We start from the raw sequence: 13,455 nt of genomic DNA, 5'->3' as shown, positions 1-13,455 counted from the left end.
AATACAAATAATCATTCGTACATCGCTGCCTAACCTAGGGCTGCGTAAGGCTCTGAAACCCCCCCAGAAGATCCAGCCAGGTACTAGGAGAAAAGCCAAGGGGTCTGATTCCTGACCCACATCTGTACACTGGCGTGTCAATCTGCAGAAGTCAGTCCGTGCCAGAGATTTCACTGGCCACGCTGGGATCTCATCTGAGCCGTGGGGAGCGGCACACACAGGAGATGGGGGCAGGATGCAGATGATTTGCTTGCAAGAAGAGCCCAATCCATGCAGCACTGGAGTGTTACTAATGCAATGCGAGGCTGGAACAGCTCTCCCTGAGCTCTGCCCCCTACCAGCCCAGCTAGCTGTTCCAGTTTGACAGTTTCTCTGGTAGGCTGGGGAAATATTTCTGTAGCCGCTCACTCTCCAATCATGTGATTAGAACAGTTATTTAAAGAGGCAGAATGTGCCTAGATTAGAGAGCAGTCTCTCCTCTCCTCTCCTCTCCTCTCCTCTCCTCTCCTCTCCTCAGTGCCATACGGCAGCTTGCACAGTCACAGGGTTCAGCATGGCTGAAGCTTTCGCAGGCACCTGGAAGCTGGTGGACAGCAATAATTTTGATGAATACATGAAAGCGATTGGTGAGTGATTGGCAGCGTGAAAGGGGGCTGGGAATTGGGTGGTGCAGTGGACGAGCCTTTATTTAAAAGGGATAATGATGGCTAGGGGGTTATTCTTTGCCCTGGAGATACAAGGAGAGCTGCAGGCTGGCCAGGAAAAAAGGCAAATAACTCAACAGGCAGTGAAATCCCAGGACTGGCTGCATTCCCGTTGCTGAGCTGAATTCTGTGCATTGTATGCAGGCAAGTGTCCCCTGGGCATAATGTACAGGGTGTGGGCTCAGTCGGAAGGGGGTATTTTGGGTAATATTTTAAACAGTGATGTCGGTTTTCTCTTTACGCTGAATTTCCAGTACGTGTAGGGCTGGGGCAAATGTTCCTGTCGGAATAGGGTGACCAGATAGCAACTGTGAAAAAACAGGACAGGGGGTGGGGGGTAATAGGTGCCTATATAATAAAAACTCCCAAAAAAACAGGACTGTCCCTTTAAAAATGGGACATCTGGTCACCCTATTCGGAAATGGAAAATATGGGACAAGTGTTATTGGCAAGCAGTGTTACTATCTTTATTTTTTTAAATAGCATTTTTTAAACCTAAAATCAAAGGCAAACAGGCTGCTGTGCTGTATTTAAAATGCACACACACACACACACACACACACACCCCTTTCCGACCTTGATGGGGGCATGGAAGTGGCAGGGTTAATCGCTCTGTCACCTGATTTCTCTGGGAGCAGCTTGGCCCGGCAGGAGGGGGTTCTGCACGGCTGACAGCTGGATGGGCGTGGGGGGAGGTCTAAGTGCAAGAGCTGGCAAGCAAGGTCAGTGTAACGGAGCCAAGCCAAGCCCGGCGCTGATATTTCTACAATCAGACACAAAAGGGGAAGCCTGGGTTGCATGGCGGCTGGCCAGGCTCATCGCTCTCAGCCACAGCGACTTCCTGAGCCAGCATCAATTAGCTCGCAGGCATCAGCCACACCCATGCAATCCCCTCTGCAGGAGCGGGGAGGGGGGTGTTAGTGGCCCTTTGTGTCTGATGCAAGAGCCGTCCTACCCTTTGCCTTGTCATTGCTCTGGCAATGGGAGCTTGGCTTCACTCAGTGCCTCTCCTCTCTGCCGTGCGCAGACTGCTTGGTGCCAGGCAGCATTTGCAGATGGATGTGGAGTCATCGCTGGGCGTAGGCCATCCAGAACCCTGCAAGGCTCGGGCAAGGCAGCTGGGCCCAGCAGCAAGCGCTCTGCGCTGCCACCGGGGAGCTCTAGCTACATGTCCAGCATAATCACAGTGAAGCTGCCTGGGTGGAACTGAGGGCAGGATTGGACCCCCCAGTCTCCTCCTCGCGGCATCGGAGGAAAGGGGTTTGCATTGTCATACTGGACACCCCAGCCGCTTCCAACTCACCTGGGCTGGGCAGTGCTCTGCTTTGCATGTGAGCGACTGCTGGAGCACGGGGCAGACACTGCTCTGGAGCACTGCAATCTCTAGCAGCCGCAAAGCATCCAAGAGGGGCTGCCTGACTCCTCGGGGGACCCCTGCCCTGGCCTTAGCTACCCCGAGGGAGGGGATCTGTCAGGGATGGCGAGTGGCTGCTCCAGCAGATTGTGGGGTCTGCTGTGTAAAATGGCTGCGCCCTCGAAATTGGCTCCCAGAAGCTGTTGCCATTGAATAAACATGGTGGGGACATTTTCCAGTCATGCGGGTTGGGTGGGGTCCACGGTCCCTCCCTGACTGTGACACTGAAATATCAGGGGTGCAAAATGGCCTGGAATAAATGAATGAAACATTTTGTACGTCTTCCCATGCATACATGCACGTACACGCACACAGGGGGAAGTCACCCACTTTCACCCCAATCTGATTATTCAGGGCCAGCTCTGGCCTTTGATTACTTTGGCGGAAGGGTTTTGGCTTCCTGGGAGCAGAGGCCCAGCTGACACTTAGTGCAAAGCCAGCTTTGGGCTGCTACTGGGGGAAGCCAGCCAAACGTGGGTCACGATTTTGCAGAAGGGCCTAGTGATTCTGGGTGCCCACCTGGGCACACCTTAAAGGAGAGGGTTTGCAGAGGACGGGTGCTCAGCAACCTTTTAGGTGTCTCCCCAAATCACTAGTGAAAACCATGCTGTCGTGGTCCCTTGCCCTCTGGCTCAGTGAGAAGCCACTCCACCTCACTATGACTCTGGGATGCCACTCCCTATCGGGGATTAAAGCCGCAGCCTTTAGGCAGGGCGGAGCAAACAAGCAGGCTTAAGGCTCAGGCTCTTAGGTGGGCAGAACAATACAAACAGACAGTCTGGCGTCCCAGCTCTGGCAGACGGCAGACAATGCAGGCCTCTTGTCCTAAGGTGAGGAGCTGCCACCCCAGGGGGAGGTTGGCAGCAGGGGGTCGGGGGACCCGGGCCCACCCTACCCCAGCTGGTCTCAGCCCAGTGGTGGAGTGTTCTGCCACTTGACCAGTGGGGATCTGCCCAAAACACACTGACCGGGGTTCAGGCAACAACAGAAACCAAACTACTGTCTGGTGACCCTGGGCTACTTCCTACTCTCCCACTATAATGTACCTGTGGCTTCGGGTCATCTCCCTTCTCATTGGGGTATATGGCGAGTGGCAGTCCTGGCAGCTCTTCACCTGGTTCGGTCTCCTCCAGGAGCAGGGCAGGGCATGGTGCAGCGTGGGTTCAGGTCTGGGGATCTGCAGTGGCTTGGAGACATCTGCTCCATTTCCTGGCTCAGGCTCAACTGAGTTAGAGGCGTTGCCTTTTATACTTTCTGTCTTGCCCCTTAGCTTCTGGCAGGAGGGGTGAGCCCGGCCTGGCTGCACTCACCAGGGATCACAGAGTGACTCTGTGATGTTCCCCTCGTGTTATCTGGACCGTGATCTGCTAGGTCACTCCAATCCTTGACTCTGGGAGCCAGACTTACCCTGCTCCGCTGTGAGAACCCCCACTCCTGGGCTGTTCACGCACAGCCTCTGGCATGTAAGCTTCTCCTTGGATTGTGCAACCGAATGACACTAGCCAATATCTCCGGTCCCAGACACAACCCTAGGAACCTCCGTCTTGCAGTGTCCAGTTATGCCTGCTGGACGCTGCAAACTTATATGAGTTCATCAATTTAACAAATAAATTGATATGCACCAGGCTTGTTATCCCAAGGGGAATTTCTGAGATGTCTCAAACCAAACGCACTGCTTCAGGTAGAATAAACAAACAAATTTATTAACTACAAAGATAGATTTTAAGTGATTATAAGTCAAAACATAAGTCAGATTTGGTCAAATGAAAGAAAAGCAAAACGCATTCTAAGCTGATCTTAACACTTTCAGAGCCCTTTCAAACTTGGATGCTTCTCACCACAGGCTGGCTGGTTGCCTTTCAGCCAGGCTCTCCCCTTTGATCAGCGCTTCAGTCACTTGGTGGTGATGTCTGTAGATGTAGGTGGAAGAGAGAGGAAGAGCATGGCAAATGTCTCTCCCTTTTATCATGTTCTTTCTTCCCTCATGGCTTTGCCTCCCCCCTTCAGAGTCAGGTGAGCATTACCTCATTGCAGTCTCAAACTGACCAAAGGAAGGGGGGTGACTCACTCGAGAGTCCAACAGATCCTTTGTTGCTGCTTAGGCCAGTGTCCTTTGTTCCTGTGAGGCTGGGCTGGGTTTTTCCCATACATGCCCTGATGAGGTGTGAACTGCCTCTCTGCTCTTGGAGAGTTTTTGTCTGGGCTTATTTTAAGCCATGAGGACACATTCTCAGCCTCATCACTATATACATGAAATTACAACCTATAACATCACTATAACAACACTGCTCGGTGTGTCATGAGCCTTCCGAAGGCACCCGACATGACAAACTTTGCATTGGATCCCACACCAGCATATTATAAGGATGAACATACATGGGGGTGCAGGGTGGTCCCACAAGGTAGAGAACGTCACAGACTCCTTCCCCTCTACCTCAGTGGGAGGCCACTCCGCCTCACTACACATGCCCACTTGCTGCGAAGCTCTGTCCCCTCCAGCGGTGGCTAGGCCAAACAGATCGATTGATGCGCCTGCTCCGGCCTAGGAGAGCTGGCTCTCTTAGCTCGGGCAGTAGAGGCTGATGCATTAGGAACCAGGCTCCCAGGTTTGATCCCTGCTGCTGCCAACCTCCCCAGGAGTATCAGCGTTACACGAGTCATTCTTGGCCCAGGCTTCCTGCATTCCCCAGCTGTGCCGTGGTCCCTGCCCCACACAACTCAGCCCTGAGCAGAGCGGGTGCAGATTAGACTCTCCCTAACTGGTGGTGATTTCACGGTGAGGATTATGGCTAACCTGCGCCTGTCCCTGCAGCAGTTATTGCTACATGTCCCGAAAGAAGGAAACCAGGCGCTGAGTCGCATGGAGCCAAGCCCTGTTGTGCATTAATAAGTGCACGTTTGCTCAGGTGGTCCCCCCAGCTTAGCCAACATTTGCTAACCGCTGGCCTATCGCGGGATCACTTGCTGCTTGCCATTGATACCCTGGCTCCCAGCAGCTGGGAGCTTGCAGGTGCGAACGCAGCAGCGCACATGGGTGCTGGGGAAGGGTTAGTGCTCAGCACAGCAGCCCTGATTCAGCAAAGCACTTGAGCACGGGTGGGGGGACTTTTGTCCCTGAATGAACCTGAGCCCAGCTTTGTGTAGGACAGACCTTCCCTAAAGGCGCTCTACAGACAAAAGGCTGCAGCGCGGGTCCCACAGACAAACCAAGCTGCAGTTGTGCGGGGAGGTGGGTGCACCTTGGAATCACACAGACAGTTTGCTTAGTGTGGGAAACCCTCTGTCTCTTTCCTCACTGCCCCCTCCTCGGTGCCTGCCCTATCCACTCCCCTACCCACTGCCAGGCCACGGCAGCTGCTCACATTCCTCCGGGCACATCTGTAACCACAAATCCGGCGCTGCAGACGACCACTGGCCAGATGAGGGCTAGGGAGCCTGCCATGCTGCTGAGGGCTGAGGGCCAGCTCTCAGCGGGTGGAAAGGGAGTGGAGCTGGGCCACTGAACAGCTGCCAAAGACCGAGCCCCAAGGGCGTCTCCCATTCTTACCAGTGTCCAGAGGGTTGTAAAATACTGACGCTTGGATTCGGGCTATGCAGGGAGCCCAGTACAAACGCTGATACATTTCAGAACACGGCTCCTCTCCGGGCTCCGTTCAGCTGCTTGCTGGCAGTGATTTGTGGTCAGTGGGCCAAGTTCTCGCTCCGTTGCCCCTCGAGAGCTGTGATGAGAGAGGCAATCACGGAACCAAGCGCCCAATTGAGATAAGTGAAGACAAGAGGCACCAATGCTCAGGAAATTGTCCAGTGCTACCTGGAGAGTGATGGATGTTATTTATTAGTTGTGAGTCAGTCAGTACAGCTGAGGGGAGAGACGATTTGGGAAGGGGACTTACTGCACACCGCCCCCCTAAAGCTACTGAGATGCTGGAGGGCAGGCTCCCAAGCTCTTGGTTGTAGGAGTCAGAAATGATCACGGGTGTGTTGTCGCACACTTGCCCGTGCCAAGGGGTGACCCACGCAGAAGGCCAAGTGCAAGTGCCTAGTGTGAACCCACCCCCTCTGGCTCCTGTGTCTCACAAGAAATAGAAAGGAGATAATAGGCCCCCAAGAGTGCGTGGGGAGTCACCCCTCGGCAGCGATGGGTGGGAGCGAGGGCAGAATCAGGCCTGATGTGTCTTGTGGGCTCCCATTGGTCGGTGATCTCTCGTCGGGAGCTGTGAGGAGAGGCAGCAAGGGTGAGCTAGGTGGGGATGTGCTGGAGGGAGAGGCCCTGCTTTGAGCTGCACAAGGAAGATATCAGGCCAAATCTGAGGCGGGTGTCAAATGACGTGGCTCCATTGGAGTCAGTTCACACCAGCTGAGGATCTGTTCCGCCCGCTCCCCGCAGGTAGGCCTCGAGCCCGCTGCCTGCAGCTCCCACTCAGTGCTGTCTGCTCTTGTTGTTTGTCCCACAGGCGTGGGCTTTGCCATGAGGCAGATCGCAAACCTGACCAAGCCCACCACCATCATCGAGCTGGAGGGCGACAAGGTCACCGTGAAGACCCAGAGCACCTTCAAGAGCACAGAGATCAGCTTCAAACTGGGGGAGGAGTTTGATGAGATGACTGCCGATGACAGACATGTCAAGGTAGGAGGAACAGTTGGCCCGGAGGACAAACAGGACACACACAGGGCAGCCCTAGCCATCAGATGGGGATGCTGCTAGATAGCCAAGGGCTAGTTTACACTGGGCCCAGGGGCCGGCTCCAGGCACCAGCAAAGGAAGCAGGTGCTTGGGGTGGCCAATGGAAAGGGGCGGCATGTCCGGGTCTTCGGTGGCAGGTCCCTCAGTCCCTCTCGGAGGGAAGGACCGGTTGCCGAATTGCCGCCGAAGAACGAAGCGGCGCGGTAGAGCTGCCGCTGAAGTGCCGCCGATCGTGGCTTTATATATATATTTTGCTTGGGGCGGCAAAAAAGCTGGAGCTGGTTCTGACTGGGCCACTCAGGAAAATTAATCTGAATTAAAGGTGTGAATTTAAAGTGGATTAGTGAAAACACATTAAATCCCAGTGTGGATGCTCTTATTCAGCATTCACTTTGGAAGTGAATTAAGGTAACTTTAATCCCCTGGGGGAGCACTCTTATTCAGAGTTAATGCAGTTAACTAAACCACCAAACTAATTCAGATTAACTTTTCTGAGTGTCCTCATGTAGACAAGCCCTCATTTAGATCTGTGTCCTGCCACCAGCAGAGCAGATGTACTGCAGGGCTGTGAATGGGTTTCCAAATGGCCAAGGGGTAATAGATATTACTAGAGATGGGCCTGAGCCAAACATCCCCAAACTCCCGGGTATATTTAGAATCTAAACACAGATCTAGATCCAACTTTGCAGTCGGTGGATCTCTACAACGGGCCAAGGCCCAGGTTCCTTGGCCGCCTGACACCCTCTGCAATCTAGATATGTGGCACCTTAGCACCTACACCCTTCAGTCTGCCTCTTCGAACCATTCCTTCTCACCTACAATCCCTCCCTCTCTGCCTTGCCTTGGGTTTGCCTGTCCTGTCTCATTGAGCTGGAAAGCTCTCCAGCTCAGGGGACGTGTCTTATCTGTGTGGTGCAAAGCCCTGGGGAAAGTGACAAAGTGTTTTGTAATAACTGTCCTGTCAACCAGAAGATTTGTACCCGAGCTTTGTGCCCGTGGCCCCTTGCTCTGGGGGGTGTGGAGACAGCGGCTCATAGCCACAAACAGCCAGTGCAAACCAGAAGGGCTTTTGAATCAGAGAGAGGGAGGGCTGAGTAGAAGTTTCAAACCTGGACAGCAACAGGTGGCTGAGCCAGGAACCCCCAAGGATCAGAGAAGGGACAGCAGCCGAGGTTGTATTAATTCCCTCCAGTGCAGTGAGTAAGGTGAGCGTTCAGATAGGCACCTTTACTGCAGCTGCTGCACGAAGGAGTCTCAGGAGTCCCCTGCTAAAACTCCACCCGAACCTGAGCGGGGAGGTGGAGGGGGGGGGGTCTCCCTACGTGCTCTAGAGCCCCAGCTTCCCTGGACACCGCCTCACCAGAGAGAGGACAGAGTGAACAGCCCTGCTTAGCAGAGCAACTGGAAAACACCAAGAGTTTGTTGTGGGAAAACCTCGGTCTGCTGCAGGGTCATCACCCCCCCTCCTGCAAACACCACCCCGGTGACAGTGGGCTGTTGTATCCCCTACTTAGGGTTACCATACGTCCGGATTTTCCCGGACATGTCCGGCTGTTTGGGCCTCAAATCCCCGTCCGGGAGGAAATCCCAAAAAGCCGGACATGTCTGGGAAAATAGGGAGGGAGGGGCCGGCGGTGCTCGGCCGGGGGCCGGAGCCGCTGGGACAGGTGGTGCTCGGCCGGGGGCCGGGCCCGCTGGGGCCGGCGGTGCTTGGCCGGGGGCCGGGACCGGGCCAGGGCCGGCGGTGCTTGGCCGGGCGCCGGGGCCGGCGGTGCGGGGCCGGCAGTGCTTGGCCGGGGGCCGGGGCCGGCGGTGCAGGGCCGGGGGCCGGGGCCGGCAGTGCGGGGCCAGGGCCGGGCCGGGGCCGGCGGTGCGGGATCGGCGGTGCGGGGCCGGGGGCTGGGCCGGGGCCGGCGGTGCTCGGCCGGGGGCCGGGGCTGGGCCAGTGCCAGCGGTGCTCGGCCAGGGGCCGGCGCCCCAGGGCCCGAGCCGAGCCGGGCGGGAGACGCCGGGGCCAGAGCCTCTTGGCCTGGGCCGGCCCGCCGCCAGAGGGAGCCTCTCGGCCGGGGGGGCCGGACTGGGCCGCGCCCCGCCCTGCCCCGCCCCAGCCCCAGCCCCTGCTTACCTGCTGCCTCCCTGTTTCAGGTTTCCCGCCAACATTTGATTTGCGGGAAGCAGGGGAAGGGGAGGAGCAGGGGGCGGAGCGTTCAGGGGAGGGGGCAGAGTTGCGGCAGGGTCTTTGGGGAAGGGGCGGGGGCAGGGAAGGGGCGGAGTTGGGGCGGGGCCGGGGCCCCGTGAAGTGTCCTCCTTTTTTTAAATTAAAATATGGTAACCCTACCCCTACTGAGTTTGTTAATTGAAGCCTGGGCTGAGGTCCTGTCCTCTCCCATCCACTTTGGAAAAGCCCTGCCCGCTCCTGGAACTTCTGAGATCCTCTGGCTGGGGCCCCGCGCTCAAGTCCTTTCCTCATTGACTTCAGAGGGATGCTGCAGAAGAGCTGCCCCCGGGAGTTCAGAGTTGCAAAATCAGATCCTTTGAGATAAAATCAAGGGGAAGTTATCCAGGCCTGGCTGCCAGATGCGCTGGAAGCTTGTAATGTGAAGGCAAGTTGTGCAAGATAAACACACCCAGCCACGTCCAACCCTCATTTCCCCCAGGGTAAAAGTATGGAGGTTTGCATCCCCCTTTTTGCTTCTTTATGGTGCACCAGGAATGCCTGGAAGGGGCTTTCCAAAAACATTTGTTGCATTTTTTTTTTTTTACATTAGAAATATAGGTTTGCAGCCCCTGTTTTCCGTCAGTGACTGTGGAGAACTGGTAGGGTTCTGCCACCAGGGGTCTGAAGAATGGAGCTTGATCAATGGGGGAGGGACTGGTGCTTTGGATGGGCTGTTTAAAAACGCTGGTTTGGGTAACCCCCGCTTAATTCCAATGCCTGGTAAACAGTGAAGCGAGAACCTCTCTTTGGGAAAGATTCAAACACTCCCACCCCTCTACGCCAAATGACCCCACTCCAGATCTCTCCTCTTCCAGGAGCAGGGGTGGCTCCAGGCACCAGCGCTCCAATCGCGTGCCTGGGGCGGCAAGCCGCGGGGGGACGGCCTGATGGTCGCCGTGAGGGCGGCAGTCAGGCAGTCTTCGGCGGCTTGCCTGCGGGAGGTCCGCTGGTCCTGCGGTTTCGGCGGTAATTCGGCGGCGGGGACGCCGAAGGCACAGGACCGGCGGACCTCCCGCAGGCATGCCGCCGAATCCGCGTTACCAGCGGACCTCCCGCAGGCGCGCCGCCGAAAGCCGCCTGCCTGTCGTGCTTGGGGCGGCAAAATACATAGAGCCGCCCCTGTCCAGGAGTCCTCCAAAGAAACAGGGACGGCAAGTTGGAATATCCATAAGGGGGGGAGGGGGAACCCCACAAGCAGGAAAAACCCTTTTTGAGGGGAGGAAACCTGCCTTTTCTAGCCTCTCTATTCATCAGTGGCCCCCACAAAAGGGAGCACATCCTGGATTTCCCCCTCTTCAGGTTACTGTTAGCAAAGAATGCTCCCCTCCCTGGAGCAAAGTGAGATCTGGCTGCACGGATAGGAAGCTGGCACAGGCACGAGGCCCCCAGACGCCATTAAATACACTTCAAAGACCTCAAACAAGACAGTTTGTGCCCTTTCATTTAACGATGGGGACATCGTCAAGGTTGCTGTGTTACAAAAATAAACCCCAGCCTGCCTTGGGACTTGTCAAACTGCTGAGATGCCCAGCGCGCCGGGGCTTCCGCATGGGCTGTTTGTTGTTAAACTGATTTATCTCTTGGCAATGTTGTTTAGTATCTGAAAGGATCCGGGCACGCTCTGGGTGGGTGTGTGTGCGTACGTGGGGGGTGGGTCCATACACAAAGACTGCCCCCTGCTGGAGCGATGCAGTTATTCCCTTGGGGTACAGGCCTCAGGCTGGACCTTGATGCAGGGGCGAATTGCAGCCTCTGTACATATAACCAACCTTGCTTAATTTCTCAGAGCCAGATGGGGTTCCCCCTGTGAGAGTGCTGGGCTGGGGACATGGGGAGACCCAGGCAACTGCACTGATGCTTCCTGTAGCATTGCAGTGTTGGCAAGGCAGGAAGACAGAAAGGAATGAGGCCAGCCCCCATAGGTGCTGGAGGTGCTGCAGCGCCCCCTGGCTTGAAGTGGTTTCCATCCTATTCAGGGTTTACAGTTTGGTTCAATGGCTCTCAGCACCGGCACCCCCACTATACAAATTGTTCCAGCCCCCCAAAGAGGGCGTGGCCAGGCCCAGGACAATCACACTGAGCCCTAATGAAGGATGTAGCCCATGCTATTTCTGAACGGTCTCCACTGGTGCCCCCTGGTGCTTTCTGCCCGTCCCTACATAGCACCTCCACCACTAGCGCCCCAGGACTGCCCTTTTGCTCACACCCGCCGCCCAGCTAATGCCAAGACCTGCCCCTTGGCGTGCCAGAGTCCGAATGGCAAAGCTAAGCGTGACAATCGGTCACACACCCGCCTTGGCTCTGTCATATTCACAACAGGGGCGTAGCCACGGGTGGGCCTGAGTGGGCTGCGGCCCACCCACTTAGTCTCCAGGCCCAGCCAAATCAGGGCTGGAGCCACCCGAACCCACAGGCTGGGATTCCCGACCCCAGCTTGGTGTCCATCCCGGCGGCCATGTCCCTCTCCTGCCAGCACCGCGTGCTGCTGCCCAGACCCGTCCCCACAAGGCACACCCCCACCTGGGAGGGGGTGAGTCGTCCCAGACGGGGGGTGGGGCTGGGTGGGGCTAGCACTGGGGCCGGAGACCGGGGAGCAGCGCGTGGCGCCGACAGGAGCGGGATGCAGACAGACACCGAGGCGGGGTTGGGAGGGGTGGGCAAAGCTCGCGCCCCATGGGCACGCCCCGCAGCCTATGTGCCCCGAGCAGCCTCAGCTTCGGGTTGGAGGGGCTGGGGGAGGCAGGCCCCCCTCCTTTCTGGCCCCCTCCCTCCCACATCCCGTCATTGGCCACCCACCCAAAACCTGGGGCCCACCCCGTTTGCCTGCCCTCGCCATGCCACTGATTCACAGTGGGCCCCTCACCCTGAGGCGCCGGCCTTGCAGGGACAGTGCTTAGCGCAGCAGTTTCACCAGCCACCAATACAAAGCCTAGAGTTGAGGGGGGAGGGGTTGTTGGGGTGTCTTCTGCTCCCCAACCTGCAGTGGCTGAACCGATTTCACCTTCCGTAACGCATCCCTCCCCGCGTTGCGGCGCTGCACAGGGCCTGGCTTGGTGGCAAGTGAGCACGTCTCCCTCTAGAGGCTGGGCCCAGGACTGCGTTTTAATCCCACTTCACAGCCAGGGAAGGCGTTGCAGAGAAGTGACGGGCTTTGCCCACGACCCCCACACCAAGCTGGGGCAGGGAACAGAGCCTGGAGCCCCGGATAGGAATAAGCAACGGCTTCCTTCAAGGAAATCGCATGGGATTTTTAAGGGGAGTGTTTGAGAGAGTCCCATAATGTATGGTACAAGCTGGAAAATCTATGTAAATGGCTAAAGATACTTAGCACTTTAGCTAAGATACTTTCTAGCACATCACAAAGCTGGGCAAGTATCATCGCCCCCCCCCCCCCCCCCCCACACACACACACCTCCTTTTTGCATATGGGGAAACCGAGGCACAGAGCAGGGAAGTGACAGTAAGAGGTGTTGAAGGTCAGTGGCAGGGTGGAGAATAAATGCAGATCCTATCCATACATGCACACAGCCATGCATGACTCCCAGTTACAGCAGGTTATAACTTACAGTAAAAGAACAGGAAAATACATTGCTATGGGGCTCGGTAAGATCCTGGGCCTATATTCACTAGCCAAAATGTTCAGCTGATTCTATTGTGGGTGGGTGGGGTGGGGTGTTGACTCGCTCTTAGCTCTGGCTGCCCAGGGTATCTCGTGATGCACTGGAGAGCTTGAGAAAAACATACAGGGTGACGAGGTCTGATGGAATCTACACTAAACTCACCTTGGCTTCCCATATGGAGCAAGCAGGCGTGAACTGCTGAGGACTGTTCTTTGTAGGCTGAGCACGTGCCCTTCAGGTGCCCCTGGGCAGCTGGCCAGAGGGTAAAGAATAGCAGGAAGAGCAGGACGGCAGCACAGTAACCTCCAGCCCAAGGCAGCCGCTGCACTGATCTCGGCACTGCACGCAGCCGCAGGTCGCCCCGCCACGCCCAGCCAGCCCAAAGCGGTGTGGCTTGGTGGTGAGCACCCACCCACCCTTAACCAAGGGGCGGACCTACTCAGGAAGACCAGGGCTCTAAAAAGCCCGCTCCTAAGCGACCAGAGGAGCTAGCAAACAGGAGCGGCTAGCAGAGGAGTTTTCCAAGGGAGTTCTCCAGGTGAAGGAGGAGCAATTACGTGACCCTTGGGCAGGGCTGGCCTTACCATGAGGTGAACTGAGGCAGCCGCCTCAGGTGCCAGACTATGGGGGGCGCCACTAGGACCCAGAGTGTAGAAAATTGTGTCTGCTGCTGGTGCCTATGTATTCTCTCTGCTCTAGATGCACAGAGATGGTGGAGTGCTGTGCTGGAGGAAGGAGGGCACAAGAGACATAACAGGCAGGCAGGAGAAAAGGTGAGAGGGAATAACAAAAAGCAGCAGGAGCTGCAGGGAGAG

General features: G+C 56.5%; 1 protein-coding gene across 1 annotated transcript in view; it reads left to right on the top strand.

Moving 5' to 3' along the window:
• The first annotated feature begins 449 nt into the window (after nt 1-449).
• Nucleotides 450-13,455, top strand: part of FABP3 (fatty acid binding protein 3) — a 34,753-nt gene continuing 21,747 nt past the window's right edge. Inside the window, exons 1-2 of the mRNA XM_065421654.1 lie at nt 450-626; nt 6,573-6,745. Coding sequence (XP_065277726.1) covers nt 554-626; nt 6,573-6,745 — 246 coding nt within the window. The 5' untranslated portion in view covers nt 450-553. The remainder of the gene's footprint in view (nt 627-6,572; nt 6,746-13,455) is intronic.

This window comes from Emys orbicularis, chromosome 23, assembly GCF_028017835.1.
Source record: "Emys orbicularis isolate rEmyOrb1 chromosome 23, rEmyOrb1.hap1, whole genome shotgun sequence".
In the NCBI taxonomy this organism is placed as follows: domain Eukaryota; kingdom Metazoa; phylum Chordata; order Testudines; family Emydidae; genus Emys; species Emys orbicularis.
Note: the sequence above shows the minus strand (reverse complement) of the source record. Positions and strands in the feature narration are given on the sequence as shown.